The sequence below is a fragment of the Octopus sinensis genome, linkage group LG2, assembly GCF_006345805.1.
Source record: "Octopus sinensis linkage group LG2, ASM634580v1, whole genome shotgun sequence".
In the NCBI taxonomy this organism is placed as follows: Eukaryota; Metazoa; Mollusca; class Cephalopoda; order Octopoda; family Octopodidae; genus Octopus; species Octopus sinensis.
The window spans coordinates 2,287,512-2,307,897 of record NC_042998.1 but is presented as its reverse complement, the minus strand read 5'-3'; the positions used below and the strand labels follow the sequence as shown (position 1 = coordinate 2,307,897).

Here is a 20,386-nt window from a genome sequence, read left to right as displayed (position 1 = left end):
AATTATAACAAAGAATTTAGTAAAATAACTTAGTTATCATTAAGCTAGTGTTAGGAACATAAATTGTGACTAAGGTTTGGTGGTAGATTTTGATTCAAAACTTATGAAAACAGGACATTTGTACTCAGAGTCGGTTTCAGCCGGGTTGGTAACGAAAGGGTTAAACTCTTATTATTTGTTTAATGCTGTTGCAGTTCATACAACAAAAGTTTTAGCTCCCTATAAATCATGCCATCCTGGGAATAAGATGTTAAAGGATGATGATGCTGATGACAATGACTGTGATGACAACGATGACGGCACCAAATAAATGTTTAAGTGAAGTTAACAGTCTGTGTGTGTTTTTGAAAGGGTAATATGTCTTCAGTGCTGTAATCATTTTGGTTTCAAAACATAGTCTCAGATGTACAAAATGGTGCATTGCATTCTTGAGCAAAGCGCTTCTTTTCACATTACTCAAGTTCACCCAGATGTGAATGACTGACCCTGCGACAGACTGGAGTCCTCTTCAGGAGGAGGTTGTGCTCTTGGTCACTTATATGCCAGGGACTGAATAACTGGTACGATGACAAAAAGGGCTCAAGATAGTAAAGTCCAGATGGACTTCCTTTACTATGTATATATCTATATCTATTTGTCTGTCTGTTTATCTATCTATATATCTCTCTCTCTCTATCTCTATCTATCTATCTATCTATCTATCTATCTATCTATTTGTCTATCCATTTATATATCTGTCTATCCATCTATCTATCTGTCTGTCTGTCTATCTGTCTATCTATCTATCTATCTATCTATCTATCTATCTATCTATCTGTCTATCTATTTCTCTCTCTGTCTACCTATCTATGTATGCATGCATGCATGTATGTATGTATGTATGTATGTATGCATGTATGTATGTATGTATGTATGTATGCATGTATGTATCTATCTATCTATCTATCTACCTACCTACTTACCTATCTATTTATCTATCTATCTGTCTGTCTGTCTGTCTGTTTGTCTATCTGTTTTTCTATATATGTATGAATATAATCATCTGTTCCTTATTTGTTATTTTCAGACATACATTGGTGATGTTCTCATTGCCATCAACCCATTCTGTAAAACTGAACTATACGACAAAGATGTAAGTTTTAATTCTCTATCAATTAACAGTTGCTCCTTGCATGCTTTTAAAAATGTCACAAACACATCTGTCTCCAAATCCTAGGTCCTCCATAGCAGGTATTTCTGCAGCAGTAACTATGACCCTAGACTTTGAGATCTCATCTCTTCATTCGAAGGGGTTACCAATATGCCCTTATTTAAGTTGCTCATCCCTGTGTCTGTGTTCTCGATTGTGCATCTCAGTCCTTACACTCACATCCAGAATCTCTCCCACTACATTCCTATTCTCCTTTCCTGCTTCCTTATCCTTACAATACACTGTTCCCTGCCTATTCTACTGCCAACACTCGGATCCTTCCACCTCCTGCTCCTTCCCTTTTCCACCCATTCCTTCTCTTAAGTGTGCCTACAATTTTCACAACCCCCTCATTGATAGCTTCTTCTTCCTTCACCTTATCCCCTTCCCCTTTCCCTTCCCTGCTCCTGTTCCCATTATCACACCAGCCTTTTTCAAACACCATCACCTTCCCTGAGCCCAACAATTGCACCTTTCATGCTAGAGACTCTTTCTACTTCTCCTCTAGTAACCTGATTCAGGTATTCCAATATTCCCTCTGTAATTATATTTACACTGGGCAAACAAGCTGCTGAGTAACACCCAGCACTTTGGGAGAGTAGTTTCCATCATACCAAATTACAGCCTACTGGTAAATACACAGGGCATATACATTAAGTTTATGTGGTTGATAATGTTTATTACACTAGTGCTGCTTCTATTTCATATTTGAATTTTTTCTTATGTATGCATTGTCCAGGCATACCAGCACATAGTTTTTACACTATACACATATAAGTCTTGGAGTGGTGCTATGATTCATAAGCCACATCTCTATATATATAAAGCTGAAGTTGTCTGTGTGTGCCAGGTTTGGTAGCCTTCAACTAACACTATCTCCTCCGAGACCCTGCAGTGCAAGTTGACCAAAATTGAGAGTATGATAGAAGAATGCTTGCTCTTCCTTCCGTAGAAGAAAAAATTCAAATCGGACCATGTTAACACCAAAAATTATTTACATCAAAATGGTGCTTTTTTTCTATGAAAATCCCTATTTTTTAACAATTTTTTTACTGCTGTGTCGCCATTTTTCGGTGTATTTCAACCAGAAAACTGTTCACTTAAAGAGAATAACAAGCTACATAATGCAAAATTTTTACTTTCCAAAAATTTCTATTCTAAAGGGTCGAAACAAACCCAAGCAATGCCTGGCGATACTGCTAGTAAAATGATAAAACATTGATGTCCATCACTCCCTAATAGGATTTGGGGTGAGTTATCTCACCTACTCATAACTTTCTGGTGTTTTAACACTTGGTGTATTAAGAGAGTAGTCTCCACTATGCCAAATCATAGCCTACTGACAAATACACAATTCATATATGTTAAGTATATGTAGTCCAGGTGCAATCCCAAGAATTTTTCAAAGGGAGGGCACAAGGTCAGAAGGGAATACAATTCCAGGAGTAAAGGGCGTAATAACATTATTTAGAAGGGTGCATTTCTTTTCATTTTTCTTGAGGTGACACGCACCCCTCAGGCCTCTTCCTCCTTGGGTCCACTCCTGTAGTCAATAATGCTTATTACACCAGCACTGCTTCTATTTCATACCTTCGAAACGCGGAGTAGATGAAACAGGGACAACTGAAGAAGGGGAATATTCCTTGTGTTGTATGTCTTGTTTCTCTGTTTTTCTCGTTGTTCGAAAAAAAAGTTCGTTTCTATGTTTTTGTTTTTATGTTTTCGTTTCTCATTGTGTTCAACGTTTTTTTGATGTCTTGTACCCATGTATGCATGTATGTATACATATATATGTAGGTATGTACATATATGTATGTATATATGCATATATTTATATATTATTTATATTATTATTATTATTGTTATTATTATGTCTGGGAAGCCAGGAGGCTGCGCCAGGCCCAGTCTGATCTGGCAGTGTTTCTACATCCGGAAGGGCATCCAGCTGTAGAAACACTGCCAGATCAAAACTGGAGCCTGGCGCAGCCTCCTGGCTTCCCAGACCCCAGTTGAACCGTCCAACCCATGCTAGCATGGAAAACGGACGCTAAACGATGATGATGATATATGTATATATATAAATAGAAATATTATTATTTCTAATTCTCTCTAAAGGAGACCATGACAGTGGTACTGGATATTAATAGTTATCGCCAAGCTAATATGGCAGTCCAGAAAAATAGGACGAATGCTGCCGTTGATTAGCTCCAAGAGGCCATCACCTCTGGCTAGCTATGTGACACAGGGACCTATGTCCATTATAACCTTCGAACAGGAGAGGTCAGCAGCTTCCCCTTGCTGGATGCCAGACTAGCAAGGGAAAGCTGCTAGGGGAAGTTAGCTAGAGACGATGGCCTCTTGGAACAAATCAACAGCAGCATTCATCCTATTTATCTGGACTGCCATATTGGCTTGGCGATAACTATTAGTATATACATACATACATACATACATACATATGTATATGTATATATATATATTTATATGTATATATATATATGTATATGTATATATATATATGTATATGTATATATATATGTATATGTATATATATATGTATATTGTGGAGGCGCAATGGCCCAGTGGTTAGGGCAGTGGACTCGCGGTCATAGGATCGCGGTTTCGACTCCCAGACCGGGCGTTGTGAGTGTTTATTGAGCGAAAACACCTAAAGCTCCACGAGGCTCCGGCAGGGGATGGTGGTTATCCCTGCTGTACTCTTTCACCACAACTTTCTCTCACTCTTACTTCCTGTTTCTGTTGTACCTGTATTTCAAAGGGCCGGCCTTGTCACTCTCTGTGTCACGCTGAATATCCCCGAGAACTGCGTTAGGGGTGCATGTGTCTGTGGAGTGCTCAGCCACTTGCACGTTAATTTCACGAGCAGGCTGTTCCGTTGATTCGGATCAACCGGAACCCTCGTCATCGTAACCGACAGAGTGCTTCCATCCCATATGTATATATATATATATATATATCCATGATAGATCGTTAGCCACTACACACATTTTTTTCTCTCCTTGTTTTTTCTGTGTCCCTTTCTGTAGAAGAGCGTAGGCTTGAAATGTAAAAGACTTTTTCTATTCCTGAGCGTTATACTAATACATCTGTTTGTTTTGTACACCACCTGTCTTCGTCTTTTGTTTTTTTCGTAAACTCTCCCTACATATATATATATATATATATATATATATATCATCATCATCATCATCATTTAGCGTCCGTTCTCCATGCTAGCATGGGTTGGACGGTTCAACTGGGGTCTGTGAAGCTGGAAGGCTTCATCAGGCCCAGTCAGATCTGGCAGTGTTTCTACGGCTGGATGCCCTTCCTAACTCCAACCACTCCGTGAGTGTAGTGGGTGCTTTTTACGTGCCACCCGCACAGGTGCCAGACAGAGCTGGCAAACAGCCACGAACGGATGGTGCTTTTACGTGTCACCGGCACAGGGCCAGGCAAGGCTGGCAACGGACACGAACGGATGGTGCTTTTACGTGCCACCAACATGGGGGGCAAGACAGAGCTGGCAAACAGCCACGAACGGATGGTGCTTTTACGTGTCACCGGCACGGGGGCCAGGCGAGGCTGGCAACGGACACGAACGGATGGTGCTTTTACATGTCACCGGCACGGGGCCAGACAGGGCTGGCAAACGGTCACGTACGGATGGTGCTTTTACGTGTCCCCGGCACGGGGCCAGACAGGGCTGGCAAACGGTCACGAACGGATGGTGCTTTTACGTGTCACCTGCACGGGGGCCAGGCGAGGCTGGCAACGGACACGAACGGATGGTGCTTTTACATGTCACCGACATGGGGGCCAGACAGGGCTGGCAAACGGCCACAATGGATGGTGCTTTTACATGTCACCGACATGGGGGCCAGACAGGGCTGGCAAACGGTCACGAACGGATGGTGCTTTTACGTGTCACCGGCACGGGGGCCAGACAGGGCTGGCAAACGGCCACGAACAGATGGTGCTATTACGTGTCACCGGCACGGGGGCAGACAGAGCTGGCAAACGGCCACAAACGGATGGTGCTTTTACGTGTCACTGGCACGGGGGCCAGGCCAGGCACAAACGGCTGGTGCTTTTACGTGCCACCGACACGGGGGCCAGACAGGGCTGGCAAACGGCTACGAATGGATGGTGCTATTACGTGTCACCTGCACGGGGGCCCTGATGTTGATCGACCTCAATTTGGTTTGATTTGATTTTGACTGTTCTCACTGGTCTTGCCGGGTTTTCTCACGCACAGCATACTCCAAAGGTCTCGGTCACTGGTCATTTCCTTGGTGAGACCTAAAGTTCGAAGGTCGTGCTTCACCGCCTCGACCCAGGTTTTCCTGGGTCTACCTCTTCCACAGGTCCCCTCAACTGCCAGGGTGTGGCACTTTCGCACACAACTATCTTCAGCCATTCTCATCACATGACCATACCAACGCATACGTCTCTCTTGCACACAACAACTGATGCTTCTTAGGTTCAACTTTTCTCTCAAGGTACTTACACTCTGTTGATTATGAACACTGACGTTACACATCCATTGGAGCATACTAGCTTCATTTCTTGCGAGCTTACGCAAATCCTCAGCAGTCACAGCCCAAGTTTCACTACCATGTAGCATGGCTGTACGTACACATGCATCATACAGTCTGCCTTTTACTTTGAGCGAGAGGCCTTTTGTCACCAGCAGGGGTAAGAGCTCTCTAAACTTTGCTCAGGCTATTCTTACTCTAACAGTTATACTTTCAGCGCACCCACCCCCGCCACTGACTTGGTCACCTAGGTAACGGAAACTATCAACTACTTCTAGCTTTTCTCCCTGGAAAGTGATGGAAGTTGGTCTCAGAGCATTTTCAGTGGTAATTGTTCCTGAGCATCTGCCACATACAAAAACCATCTTCCTAGTTAGCCTTCCTTTGACATTGCTGCACCTCTTATGTGTCCATAGCTTACACTTGGTGCATCTTATAGAGTTTCTACCTACACCTTTTCTACTGATCGAGCAGGGCCATCTACCTGAAGGCGTTTGTGATTGGTCTACCTTCCTACTATATATATATATATATATATATATATATATATATATATATATATATATATATATATATGGTATGCAACAGCATATATAAACAAACTTTTTTTTTGGGAAGTGTTGAATGTGTATTGTATCATACAGACAAGAAAGTAATATTTTGAATGCAGTATAGCCATGAAAAAGAGCAGAAAGATTGTATTTTACCCTTTTATGATGGCTGCATTGTGTTTGAATCATTACTTTCTTGCCTGTATGATGTATATATATAGTCTGTATGATGTATATTGACCTATTTTCTCTCTGTTGAACAATAAGCTCCTTTCAATTTGTTATGGGAGCACTAAAATGTTATGCATGTTGTTATGGTTCATATGAATCAGCAAATAAATCTGTTTAACTTTTCATTTCTCTGAGAATATTTGTGGAGGCGTAGGTTCTTAAGTGGATCGTAAAGAACAAAAACATTTTAAAAAATCAGCAACCGGTTATATAATATACTTCGCCTATCTCTCTGATTTTTGTGTGAGTCTGTATCTGTAAAGAATTGTTTTCATGCTCCTCCAATGCCCCCCCCCTCTCCTCTCAAAGGTTCTTTGTCTTGCATGATACTTGGTGACCCCGCCAGTGCTGGTGCCACATAAAAAGCATCCAGTCCACCACACTGTGAAGTGGTTGGCATTGGAAGGGCATCCTGCTGTAAAAACGTTGCCAAGAGTGACCTTGCTTATGCTGGTGCCATGTAAAAAGCACTCAGTCTAGTCTGTTGGGTGGTTGGTGTTAGGAAGGGCATCCAGTTGTAAAAACCCTGCCAAAACAGACACAGAAGTCTGATGCAGGCTCCTGCCTGGCCAGCTCCTGTCAATCTGTCCAACCCATGCCAGCATGAAAAGTGGATGTTAAACGGTGATGATGATGAATATAATATATAAAATTAGAAAAAAAACACCTATCAATTCAAAATGAACAATTAAATTACACCATCCAGAAAATTTATACAATTTATATAAGTTATTATTATTTTTTTTTTTTTGCAATTTACTTAATCTTTGACATTTTATTATTATTTTAATGTTAATATTTCTATTATATGTAATTTTCTGGATGGTGTAATTTAATTGTTCATTTTGAATTGATAAAAGGTGTTTTTTTCTAATTTTTTATATATATATTATATTGTGTGAAATTTGATTTAGTATTTCTAAATTGAATTTTTTTTCCTTGTAAGTGTTGGATTTCATTCCCTCAAATATTAATAATATATATATATATATATCTCGAGGATTAATCAGCCGAAATTGCTAAGATGATCCGGTTCCCGACTGAAGATTAGAGGCTTCGAATAACCCGTCTGTTTTTTTTGTGCTGTCTCTTTGTGTGTTTTTGCGTTCTTGTAATTTATATTTAATTTCTATACATATATTATTGCGGCGTAACATACCCCTATCTCCTATATATATATATATATATATATATATACATACATACACAAAAGTGTATGAGAACAATTGAAGTTGTTTCATTGACATTATTTTTTACTGTTCAATAAATTAGTTTAACTGTGACAAGCTATGATAGACCATAATAAAGTATAAAAATAATACAAGGCTTTATTTTCTATATCAAAGGACTTGAATATAAAGATAAATTCAATGTTCTACAGGTTTATTGATGAGTCATACATACACATACACTTACATGCACACACTCACTCACACACACACACTCGCACATACACACTCACACACGTTCTCTCTCTCTCTCTCACACACACATATAGAGATAAAGTATATATAGGTGCAAGCATTGCTCATTGATGCAGGCATGACTTGTGTGTGGATATGGTTGATGGAATCTGAAAGAAGCCCATCATGTGTGTGTGTGTGTGTGTATGTGTGTGTGTGTTTGTGTGTGTTTGTGTGTGTGTGTGTGAGTGAGTGTGTTTATGTCTGGTTGTTTTGACACTCTGTGAGAATGTGTCTGAAAAATGACGACTTACTTTCAGCTGTTGACAAAAATCAAACTGAAAAATCTATAGATTTACTCTCATGTTATTAGCATACCATAAATATAATAACTTGAGGTATTTACTACATATTTATGTAGCTATTCATTTATATAGTTCCTTTATGATATATTTACTACTCATAACTTTATCTATCAATTTCTCTCTTCTCCCACAGTCCATTTGTTTGCCTTTCTCTCTTTGTAAGCACAGGCAGGATAAGCCTGACTGTATGGTTAAGATGTCTGTTAGTGAGCGCAAGTATAGCTGTGTGGTTTATGATTTTGCTTTATAATTACAGACTTTTTGGTTGATTCCGCAATGTGGAACCTTGAGGAAATGAACTCCTCACTTTGACACTTTCAACATCTCAACAACTATCTATGATGTCCTTGGAAACATCGGATCTTTACCTTTTGATGTACAGATTTAAAAAATAATTTTTTGTAACTATACACGTTCAAATTTCAGATACTGGTGGCATATGTCATATAAAACATGTTTTACTCTCAGCATTTTTGAGAAAAACTTATATTTACGAAGTAATTTCACATTAAAGTAGGCATATTTCAGTAATTTCAACCAATCAATGACGTGTATTCAGCTGAATAAAATTACTGCCATTCTTTGTCAACAAGAACTTCCAGTGGTGTATTTTTTGTTTGTCACTGTTATTTATAACAACCCTAACCCTAACCCTAAAACCCTAACCCTAAGACCCTAACCCTAAAACCTTAAAGCTAAAACCAGTACAAACGCACGAACGATGTCATAAATAACTGACAAACGAAAAATACAATGCTGATAGTTGTTGACAAAGAATGGCAGTAATTTTATTCAGCTGAATACATGTCATTGATTGGTTGAAATTACCGAAATATGCCTACTTTAATGTGGAATTACTTTGTAAATATAAGTTTTTCTCAAAAATACTAAGAGTAAAACATGTTTTATATGACACATTCTACCAGTGTCTGAAATTTGAAAGTGTTTAGTTACAAAAAATTATTTTTGAAATCTGTACGTCAAAAGGTAAAGATCTGAAACATCATATACTCCAAGGAGAACAAACAAGTAATCTTCTATTGAGATTAATTTCATTATGAGAAGATGAAAACAAGAAAATTCTCCCAGAATATCATAGATATTTGTTGAGATGTTGAAAGTGTTAAAATGTGAAGTTCATATGCTTACTTAGTGAATCAAGTTGTTGTTTAACCCAAAGCCAGCCCTGATTACCAAAGGCATTCTTACCTTCATTGACCATTTTTTTTTACTCTGCTTTCAGGGTGTCCACTCTGCTTCAAAATGATAGAGTGTAATCCGAGAGAATAAGGCTGATATTTTTAGCATGTCAGATGGTTATGTAGAGGCTCTCCTATTAGCTTGGAGTGTTTTGATGCTCATAGTTAACCAGGTAGTGCAGGAAGATGAAATCTCTCCCAACAAAAGACATCAAAGTATTTGTGTTAACTGTTACAAGAGAAAAGAACATGCACGAGATAAGAGAAGTTGAAGAGGACTTAAACAGGTTAATCAGGTCTTCAAAGATGTTGAGAGAATGGTATCAAAGTTAATTCAGGACCAGGATGTAAAACTACAAATATATTTCTACATTTTCAAGGAGACAACAGAAAGAGAATTTCTTACCCACTTTTGTCAGGAGCCAGCTTTTTATATTCTGATGTATGGTAAGAAATATAAGGGTAGATGTATGGGTTCTAAAGGCTATACAAGCCATGCACATTGTGCCCAGAGTGGGAATTTATCATTTTTGGAAGTTTCCCCCCAGATGTTTAAAATGCATATTTTCTGGTTCTTTAAACTCAAGAGATTACAAAACAAAAACCTGAGTTTAAAATAATGTATGGTTCAATTTTTATAGCTCTTTAAAATCGGCCAATTTAACGAAATTTATGTTTTTTTTTAGTATCATAAGATTGAATGTAAAGATTTTTAACTTCTGTTTGAACTTATTTAGAAGCGATTTTAATTGTCTTCCAATCAAGCTACAGCCTAGAGTGCATAGGCCAACATAAATTTGAGAAAATAGGGGATGTATGAAAAATATCCAAATTTTTGGTAAAACCACCTCAAACATGATAATTTTTTTTTTAAATTGACAAATTTTGACATATTAAGGGCTAACATATTTGACATCTTCAGCATTTTATGTAAACTGTGGAAAAAAATCAGTTCAAAGGGGTTAAAAGGCCACATAAAAAGTATAATTGCAATTTGGATACCAAACATTAAAATCAACTAAAATTGGGTAAAATCAGAAGTTATTGACCCTTAACGCGATTAAACAAGTATAAAAAACAGGAAACATAAAATGGACTCAAAACTTAAAAAATTTCTTGAAATAATTGATCTTAAATGCACTTTTTTTGGCATTTGGCCTATTTTATGGGGTAAAAATCTGATTAGGAAGATTAGATTCCAGCTTGGAGGATTTTGCCTGGCTTATGCCAAAATTGAAGAAGGGCCAAAATAAGAGATAACAAAAAGAAAATATTCCCAACAAATCTCTGGATTGAAATTTTACCATAGTCTACTCCCCACCCAGGAAAAATACAATGACCACCTGCCACCTATCCGTATCATTTGCTCTAAATTGTGAAAACTGATCACATATTATTCACAGCAAATATTGTAGCAACAATTCCGAACAGTAAATATGCATAACATGGACCAGTCAGTAATATAGTGATTTGATTCTTGTTCTTCTGTCAAAGCAGACACCTTTTTATGTTTTGAAGAACGAACTGTGTGACCAACTTCACTACAAACCAAACAACTTGGGCTGGGACATTCCGAAGCAGTTGCTGGATGCGACATGATGGACATTCTTCTGGAGATGTCATGGATGTTATCCTTGCTTGAAAGCTGGCGAGATCTTGCAGACAATCATTTTTAAGCGCAATATACCAAAAAGGCAATTTTGGTCAATATGCCCTGATTTGGTTATTTGAACCCAGATCTACATAAACAAAGAAAAAACAAATAATTTTGGTTCCAGCTAATAGCTCTTAAAATTGTGGTTCAAATGAGCCCTCAACCAGTATCAGGTGATTATTTTAACCTGAGATATGATTTTTTCCTGAATTAGGCCAATCTGGGCACCATGTACCATGTATGAATGTGATATAAGCAAGAGTAAGACTGGCATTGAATACAGTAAAAAATTTAGTGTACAAGCATATGTTTACCAGGAATTTGTCTTTAGATCTCAACTTTCAGTGGTGGTGCCCCAGCATGGCCGCAGCCTTTGAGCTAAAACATTTTTAAGGATTTAAGGATTTATTCATAATCCAGGTGTTTAGGGCTGGAAGAATGGCCGAAGCATTGCAGTTTAATCTTGCAAATACCAAACTGCAATATTCTATTGTGATCTGGAGAGAGACCTTAATCAATAAATATTTAATCCTCCTGTTTACTATCTCATCATTACTCTTCTTCTGTCCCATTCTATCAAACATCCTCTTCTCACCCATTCAGTCCCAGCCCTACTCATTCCTACCCGCCTCTTACTTTTGAAGGTCCACCCTAACACCTCACCATCACTATCTTCATTGCCTTTCAACTCCATTCAGTCACTCCCACCTTCACTTCTAAAATCTGAGTAGTCCTGTTGCTCCTCTGCAGCAAGAAACTTGCTGTAGAGTGGGGTAGGCAGGGGTGGGGTGAGGTGGGGGGATGTAGAGGTGGCAGTAGCAATGGTGGTAGAATTAAATTTCTGTAATCTCCGTCCCTGTTTATAGGTCATGGAGAGCAAAAGGGATTCAATCACACAAATGAGACATTTCAAATACATTTGATATACAGGAATAGTTTGTGGAAAAACACCAATAAAATGGTGAACTGCCAGATGGGTGACCTCATTAGTGTTGGAGTAAGTTGTAATGAGAACATGAAAGTTAGAGTATGAAAAAAGCCAAAGAAATTCACAGAGCTGCTGGTTCTGACAATAACACGTTTCTCTGTGCAAGAAGCAGACTACAGTTAGCCAGAAGAGAGACAGGCAAGGTGGACATGGGTGGAGTGTGATAATTATTTCACTACTCTACTTGTTTCAGGCAATGTACATGCCAGCATTGTGTTTGGAGTTAGTGGAGTTATTCAGGTTGTTGCTAGCTTGATATTTATGAGAGTTTTTTTAAATGCTTCTTGAGAGTAAGTAGGAGGAATAGTAATTTTAATGTAGGATTGTAGTTGTGTTCTAGACCTAATAGAGGTGCCCATGTGTTTGAAGCTGATCTAATACGTAACAACAAGGACTGCTGTTAAATATAATCAAAATGTAAAATTTTTTGCCTCTAAAAGCGTAAAAATCTCATGGCACAAGATTGAGTTTAGATAAGTGTTTTTTTTTTGTTTTTTGTTCTTTCTCGAGCCATGCCTGGCTCATAAAGGCCAGTCTCCCGGTTTCCTTGGCATATAGGTTCCCCATCTGGACGGGACGCCTGTCTGTCACAGGTGAGCTGCAAGATGCAGGAAGAAAGAGTGACAGAAGGTTGTGGCGAAAGCCGAGTGGAACTTAGGTGTTTCGCTCATAAACACACACATCGCCTAGTCTGAGATTCAAACCCGCGATCCCTCGACCACAAGTCCGCTGCGCTAATGAGTAGGCCATGTGCCTCCAATAAATGGTGCATCAAACTAAATGTTTTAGTGTAAATTTACAGTCATTAAGACATTAAATGAAATAGTTATCAGCATATATATTCGTGTTTGTGTTTGGTGTTCAAATCCTACCGAGACCAACTTTGCCTTTGATCCTCTTGGGTTTATTAAATAAACTACCAGTCTAAATTAGTCTACCCATATCAGATAGGATGCCTTAATACAGGTGACCCCCCACCAGATCTGTATGAGGGTTTGAATCATTTGTTACCAGGCTTCAAAGAAAAAAATAGATTTTTTAATATTATTTCTATTTTATTGACTATTGCAATCTGTAGGGTATTTTTGCATTATATATGTAATATGTGTGTATTATATATGTAATTATTAAATCATAAATGGAGGTGGTGAGTTGTCTGAATGATTAACACATCAGTAAAAAAAAAAAAAAGAAGCATTTTGTCTGTCTTTATGTTCTAAGTTCAAATTCCATTGAGGTTGACTTTGTTATTCATCCCATCCGGGGATGAAATAAGTATCTGTTGAGCATCGGGGTTGATGTAATCAATTTATCTACACACCCAAAATTGCTGGCTTTGGGCCAAAATTTAAAACCAATAATTAAATAAAATATTACACACTTTATTGTATTTTGTTATGTGTATAATCCTCCAGTCCATGGGAAAATTGTCTAACATGAAACCAGTCTATGGCGCAAGAAAGGTTGGGGACCATTGCTTTATATATTTGTTTTTGGTCTTTGTTTTCTGAGTTGAAGTACCACTGATTTTCTGGCCTTCTTGGATGGTTTAACACCACCACTTGGCATCTTAGTTACATTTAATGGAACCCACTCTGTTGTAAGCATTTAGGCTAGGTCTTTGGTTTGAAAATATTTTCCTCCCTCCTTCCCACAGTCTCAGAAGCTCTGAAAAGTTTCATGGGTACTGACTGAAAATGTTTGGCCTTTTTTTAATATTTGCATCTTTAGAACACCCTCATATATATATATATACACACACACACACACACACACACACACACACACACACACACACATATATATATATATATATATATATCATCATCATCATCATCATCGTTTAGCGTCCGTTTTCCATGCTAGCATGGGTTGGATGGTTCTACTGGGGTCTGTGAAGCCAGAAGGCTTCATCAGGCCCAGTCAAATCTGGCAGTGTTTCTACGGCTGGATGCCCTTCCTAACGCCAACCACTCCGATATATATGTGTGTGTGTGTATATATATATATATATATGTATATAAATATATGTATATATATATATATGTATATATATATATATATATATATATGTGTATATATATATATGTATATATATATATATGTATATATATATATATATATATATATATATATATATATATATATATATATACACATGTATATAAACATACGTATTTATAAATATAATTCAATTGTCACTAATTGTGACTAAGGGTGCCAGGTAACATCTATATTGCTAGAAATAAGAGTTAAAAACCATTAGAGCCACAAGAAAGCACATTTTCATATTATGACAGGGAAGGTAACTGCCCCACTGTGAAGCTAGATCAATACGCTAGACTAGCTTTGCTTGAAAATTACAAGCTCATTAAAAGTGACTACTCCATCGCCTGATGGTTTGGCTAAATCCTGATTGTCAGCAGATATATATATTTACCAGATGAATTTATGGTTGATTCAGCAAACTGCTAATGTGAAAATTATAAAATAATACAGGCAGCTATACACAATATAAAACCAAAAAGGGAAAATTCAATTGTCAACCAAAATTCAAAAATTCAATTGGTAAAAGTTAAAGTGTAACTAAAGGACCATGAGATTTATACATTTATGTGTGTATATATATATATATATATACAAAATGTGACCGCGTGTGTACCGTTGGCGATTTTTTCCTCCGTCTTCCCTTCCTTGGATCTTTCCTTTTCCTATGTTTCTGACGAAGAGCTCCACTCGAAATGTTAAATCCTCCTTCTTTCTTTCCTTTCCTGAGTGTCCAATAACTCTATACTTGTTCCACGTCCTCATGTTGTTGTGTTTTCATTTTTGAATTAACTATATATATATATATATATATATATATGTTCATATATATATATATATATATATATATATAATCACTCTTTTTCCAAAATGTTTACTCACACCTTGAACTGATTAGATTTTTTTCTTCATAACATATCCTTATGCATCTACATATATATTTTTTAATCTGCATTTGGTATATTCCGAAGTTGATTTTCATCCATTTTATTTCTGTTGTCTGTGTGTCCATAGTTTTGATCTTAACCTCTTTCATACATTTAACTCTATTTCTACCTCATTTCTTTTCTTATTGTATGCTTTCTTATCACTTTCTCCAATGTGTTTGTAGTTACCTTCATTAAATATATGTCATTCAGTTTTTATTCACGCTATCTTTTAACCTAGTTCCCATCTACTCTCATTTTTCATTGTCTTTATTCTTATACTTTCCCTCCTCTTCCTTCTTCCCCCTCACTTTCTTCTTAGCTTCTATGCATTTCTCTTCTTGTTTCTTCTTTGAGTGCAAATCTCCCGCCCTTGCAGTTAACTCATGTATTTTTACCTTTGCATTCTTTTTTTCATATAATTGTTTGTGATACTCATTCAACTTTTATAACTTTTAATTTTGATTTTAATATTTATCACTAAAAACATTTTTCTTTAACTTCTAATTTCTAAAAGGGCCTTTTTCATTTGCTGTATTTCTTACATATAGGCAAATTCCTCAAGTATAGGCAAATTATATTACCCAGTTTTCAATTCTTTTTCACTTGCTTTTAATGCTCGTATTTTCCCATTATAGTCATTTGTTTGACTTCCTGTTATAATGCTCTGTCCAATCAACTTTAAATGTTTAAATGTAATAAAAAATAATTACTTCATTACTTATTAATACTTATAAATACTTATAATATTGTTCTGAATATTCATGGTTGTCAAATGATTGATTATGTGAAACTTTGAATTACAGTTTGTGAAGTCTTTTCACCTTCAATAAAACTCTATATATACATGTATATGTATATATATACATGTATATGTAAAACACTATATATACATGTATATGTATATATACAAGGGTGGACCAAAGAGTTCATAATTTGACTGTGAAGGATTGATGCTAGAGCTGTGAAATCTTGCATCCATTAATTTTAGCTCTTCTCCAAATCCTGCCAAGGTTGACTTTGCCTTTTATCTTTCGGGGTTTGTAAATTAAGTACCTGTTGCATACTGGGGTCAATCTAATCGATTGGCTCCCTCCCACAAAATTTCAGGCCTTGTGCCTAGAGTAGAAAAGAATTTTAACTCTTCTCACTAATGATTGTATTGTTTCATTCCAGGTAAACTGACATCTGACTGTTCAAAGAAGACTTCAAAAGTAACTAATAGCAACTTCTCTTGAAAATTGACAAAATCTGGCATTGTGGTGCTATCAAGTACCTGCAGAAAAAGGATCTAACCCCCACCCTCCCAATGACATTTATGCTGACATAGTTCCTACATGAAGGGATGACACTCCAGATTTATCAACAGTGTAAAAGTAGGCAGCTGAATTTAGCAGAGAAAGAGAGAGTCTTGAAGATGGCCCAAGGTCTGGGCAATCTACAACTGCCACCACTGACGAAAACATTGGTTGTGTTCACCACATGATGATGGATGACAAGTGACTGACTATAAATCAAATAACCAATGCTATTAGCATATCTTGTGAGTGAATTGAGAATATTCTGCACAATGAACTTGCCATGATGAAAGTTTCTGCTTTGTGGGAGCCACGTCTTCTGACATCTGATCAAAAGTGCACCAGGCTGATCACATCACAGGAAAATCTGACATTGTTTCAGGCAGATCCAGCTGGTTTCCTTGAATGTTTCCTGAGCCAGGATTTGTGTTGGCTTCATCACTTTGGGCCAGAGACAAAGAAACAGTCTACACAGTGGAAACACTCTGCTTGCCAGCTTCAAAGAAGGCCATGGTCATTTTATCTTTTATCATTTTATCTTCAGTTGTTTGGGATGCAAAAGGCATTGAGTTTATTGGAGAGTACTGTGCCAACTTGCTGAGGTTGTTGTGACAGGCTATCAAAACCAAACACTCAGGAAAACTGACAAAAGGGGTCTTCTTTCTTCAGGACAATGCTCCAGGACATAAATCCTTGGTTTCAATGATTTCTGTGCAAGACTGTGGCTTTGAATTGGTTGATCAGCTTTCCTATTCTCCTGATTTGACTCCATCTGACTTTCATCGGTTCCCCAACATGTAAAAAACACTTGGGTGATAACTAGTATTGCAGTAGTGATGACATCATATTTGCTGTTGATGACTTTTTTTGACCAACAGGATGATAGCTTCTTCACCAATGAGATCCAAATACTCCAACACCAAAGGGAAAAGTGTGGGAACTGCAAGGGGGTGGGTGGGGACTATGTTGAAAAATAAACATCATTTCTTCTCATGCCATGAGAGCTTCTTGGTCAGCCTATGAACATTTCAGTCAACTCTTTGTTTGTGTGTATTATGTATCATCATCATCATCATCATCATTTAGCATCCGCTTTCCATGCTAGCATGGGTTGGACGGTTCAACTGGGGTCTGGCAAGCCTGAAGGCTGCACCAGGCCAGTCAGATCTGGCAGTGTTTCTACACTTGGATGCCCTTCCTAACGCCAACCACTCCGAGAGTGTAGTGGGTGATTTTATGTGCCACCGACACAGGTGCCAGACGAGGCTGGCAGACGGCCACGCTCGGATGGTGTTTTTTATGTGCCACCGACACAGGTGCCAGACGAGGCTGGCAGACGGCCACGCTCGGATGGTGTTTTTTATGTGCCACTGACACAGGTGCCAGACGAGGCTGGCAGACGGCCACGCTCGGATGGTGTTTTTTATGTGCCACCGACACAGGTGCCAGACGAGGCTGGCAGACGGCCACGCTCGGATGGTGTTTTCTTATGTGCCACTGACACAGGTGCCAGACGAGGCTGGCGAACGGCCACGATCGGATGGTGTTTGTTACGTGCCCACAGCACGGAGGCCAGTCGATGCGGTACTGGCTACGGTCAAATATCAGTGCCCTATATATATATATATATAGTTAATCCAAACATGAAAACACAAAGAGAAAACACAACAACGCGAGGACGTAGAACAAGTATAGTGTTATTGGACGCTCAGGAAAGGAAAGAAAGAAGGAGGATTTAACGTTTCAATTGGGGCTCTGTGTCACACATGCATGCACGCATGTAGACTCACAAATATATGTGTGTGTATATATATATATATATATATGTTTATAGATATAATAAAAAGAATGAGCTTATTGCTGTCAAGTGTTTTTCTGGCTGCACTCTTGGAAGATAAAATGAACTGAGGTGGGAATTGAACTCAGATCATAGAAGAATGTAAACATTGTAAGGAATCTAGTTTGGTATTCTACTATTTCTGCCAATAATCTAAGAGATCAATAATTACACTGACAACATTGTTACATAAATGAATATACAGAGCAGTCACGTGCAAACTTTGGCTCATGGGACCTTTTAAAAATCCCAGGGATGCTAAGGAAAATTACCTTGAATTTTTTAGTAGTGCGGCCCACCTAGTGATGGGTTGTGTCTTATACAGCCTACCTCTTGCAAAAGGTTGCTCATGCTTGATATGTAAACTGATTAATTAAAGAGGACCACTGTACACCTGTATAACATTATAAAAAGAATTCATAAAGATAGGAGAGAGTATATTTTGGTAGTTAAAGAACTTTGCTTTTGTAATTTGAGGGAATCTCTGAAAGAAACTCAAATAAATAATTGCCATTTTTTTCTTGTTTGTAATTTAAAAGACTATTTTTTTAAATGAGTTCAAAAAATTATTCGATGTTTGGTTTACTTTAAATTATATTGGCACGTAAAAAGCACCATTCAAGCGTGATCGTTACCTGCGTCACCTTACTGGCACTTGTGTTGGAGGCACGTGAAAAAACATGCGAGCGAGGTTGTTGCCAGGGCGGCTGGACTGGCTCCTGTGCAGGTGGCACATAAAAAGCACCATTTGAGCGTGGCCGTTGCCAGTACCACCTAACTGGCCCTCGTGCTGGTGGCACGTAAAAGCACCCACTACACTCTTACTCTCTTACTTCTTTCAGTCATTTGACTGCGGCCATGCTGGAGCACCGCCTTTAATCGAGCAAATCGACCCCAGGACTTATTCTTTGTAAGCCCAGTACTTATTCTATCGGTCTCTTTTGCCGAACTGCTAAGTGACGGGGACGTAAACACACCAGCATCGGTTGTCAAGCAATGCTAGGGGAACAAACACAGACACACAAACATATACACACACACTTATATACATATACATATATACGACAGGCTTCTTTCAGTTTCCGTCTACCAAATCCACTCACAAGGCATTGGTCGGCCCGGGGCTATAGCAGAAGACACTTGCCCAAGATGCCACGCAGTGGGACTGAACCCGGAACCATGTGGTTGGTTAGCAAGCTACTTACCACACAGCCACTCCTGCGCCAGAGTGGTTGGTGTTAGGAAGGGCATCCAGCTATAGAAACTCTGCCAGATCAAGATTGAAACCTGGTGCAGCCATCTGGTTCGCCAGGCCTCAGTCAAATCGTCCAATCCATGCCAGCATGGAAAGCGGACGTTAAACGATGATGATGATGATGATGATGATGATGGGATTAAATGATTGAAAACTTTGTCTTATTTCTTTTAATGTTTCTACAAATTTAATGTTTTGTTTCATTTTATTTTAAGTTTGTCAAGAAATATTGCTTTGCCAAAAAGTCAGAAAATCCTCCACATATCTTTGCAATAGCTGATACTGCCTACCAGAATATGGTTGCGAACAACTTATGCTCATCTGACAAGCAATGCATCCTTATAAGGTAGGTGTATATTTAAGATTAATTATCTTTCATGTGGTTTCTGTAGACATAATCATACATTCATATTAACCGAATCCATAAATTTACTGTTAATTCTAATCTGACTGGGTAGGTCATCACTTTACCTCAGGTAACTTAGCCTCAACATTTCAATAACAATGAGTCAGTGTTTTTATAAAGGAGCTGCATCTGCTTACAGTTTGGAGTTGGACCATCCATGGTAATTGCCTACAACTAGGTGGAGTTGACTGTTGAAAGCAGAGTGTCAGTAATCTATCATGTAACCATTACTAGTGAAGGCACATGGCTCAATAGTTAGAGCGTCGAGCTTACGACTGTGAGGTTGTGAGCTCAAATCCCGGACTGAGCTGTGTGTGGTGTTCTTGAGCTAGACACTTTATTTTATGTTGCTCCAGTTCACTCAGCTGTAGAAATGAGTTGCGACATTACTGGTGCCAAGCTGTATCGGCCCCTTTGCCTTTCCCTTGGATAACATTGGTGTCATGGAGAGGAGAGGTTGGTATGCATGGGTGACTGCTGGTCTTCCATAAACAACCTTG

General features: G+C 38.2%; 1 protein-coding gene across 1 annotated transcript in view; it reads left to right on the top strand.

The window, feature by feature from the left end:
* LOC115231588 (myosin-IIIb-like) overlaps nucleotides 1-20,386 on the top strand; it is a 107,948-nt gene that overhangs the window by 14,820 nt on the left and 72,742 nt on the right. The window contains exons 2-3 of the mRNA XM_029801579.2: nucleotides 1,067-1,132; nucleotides 19,696-19,826. Of these exons, the coding sequence (XP_029657439.1) occupies nucleotides 1,067-1,132; nucleotides 19,696-19,826 (197 nt within the window). The remainder of the gene's footprint in view (nucleotides 1-1,066; nucleotides 1,133-19,695; nucleotides 19,827-20,386) is intronic.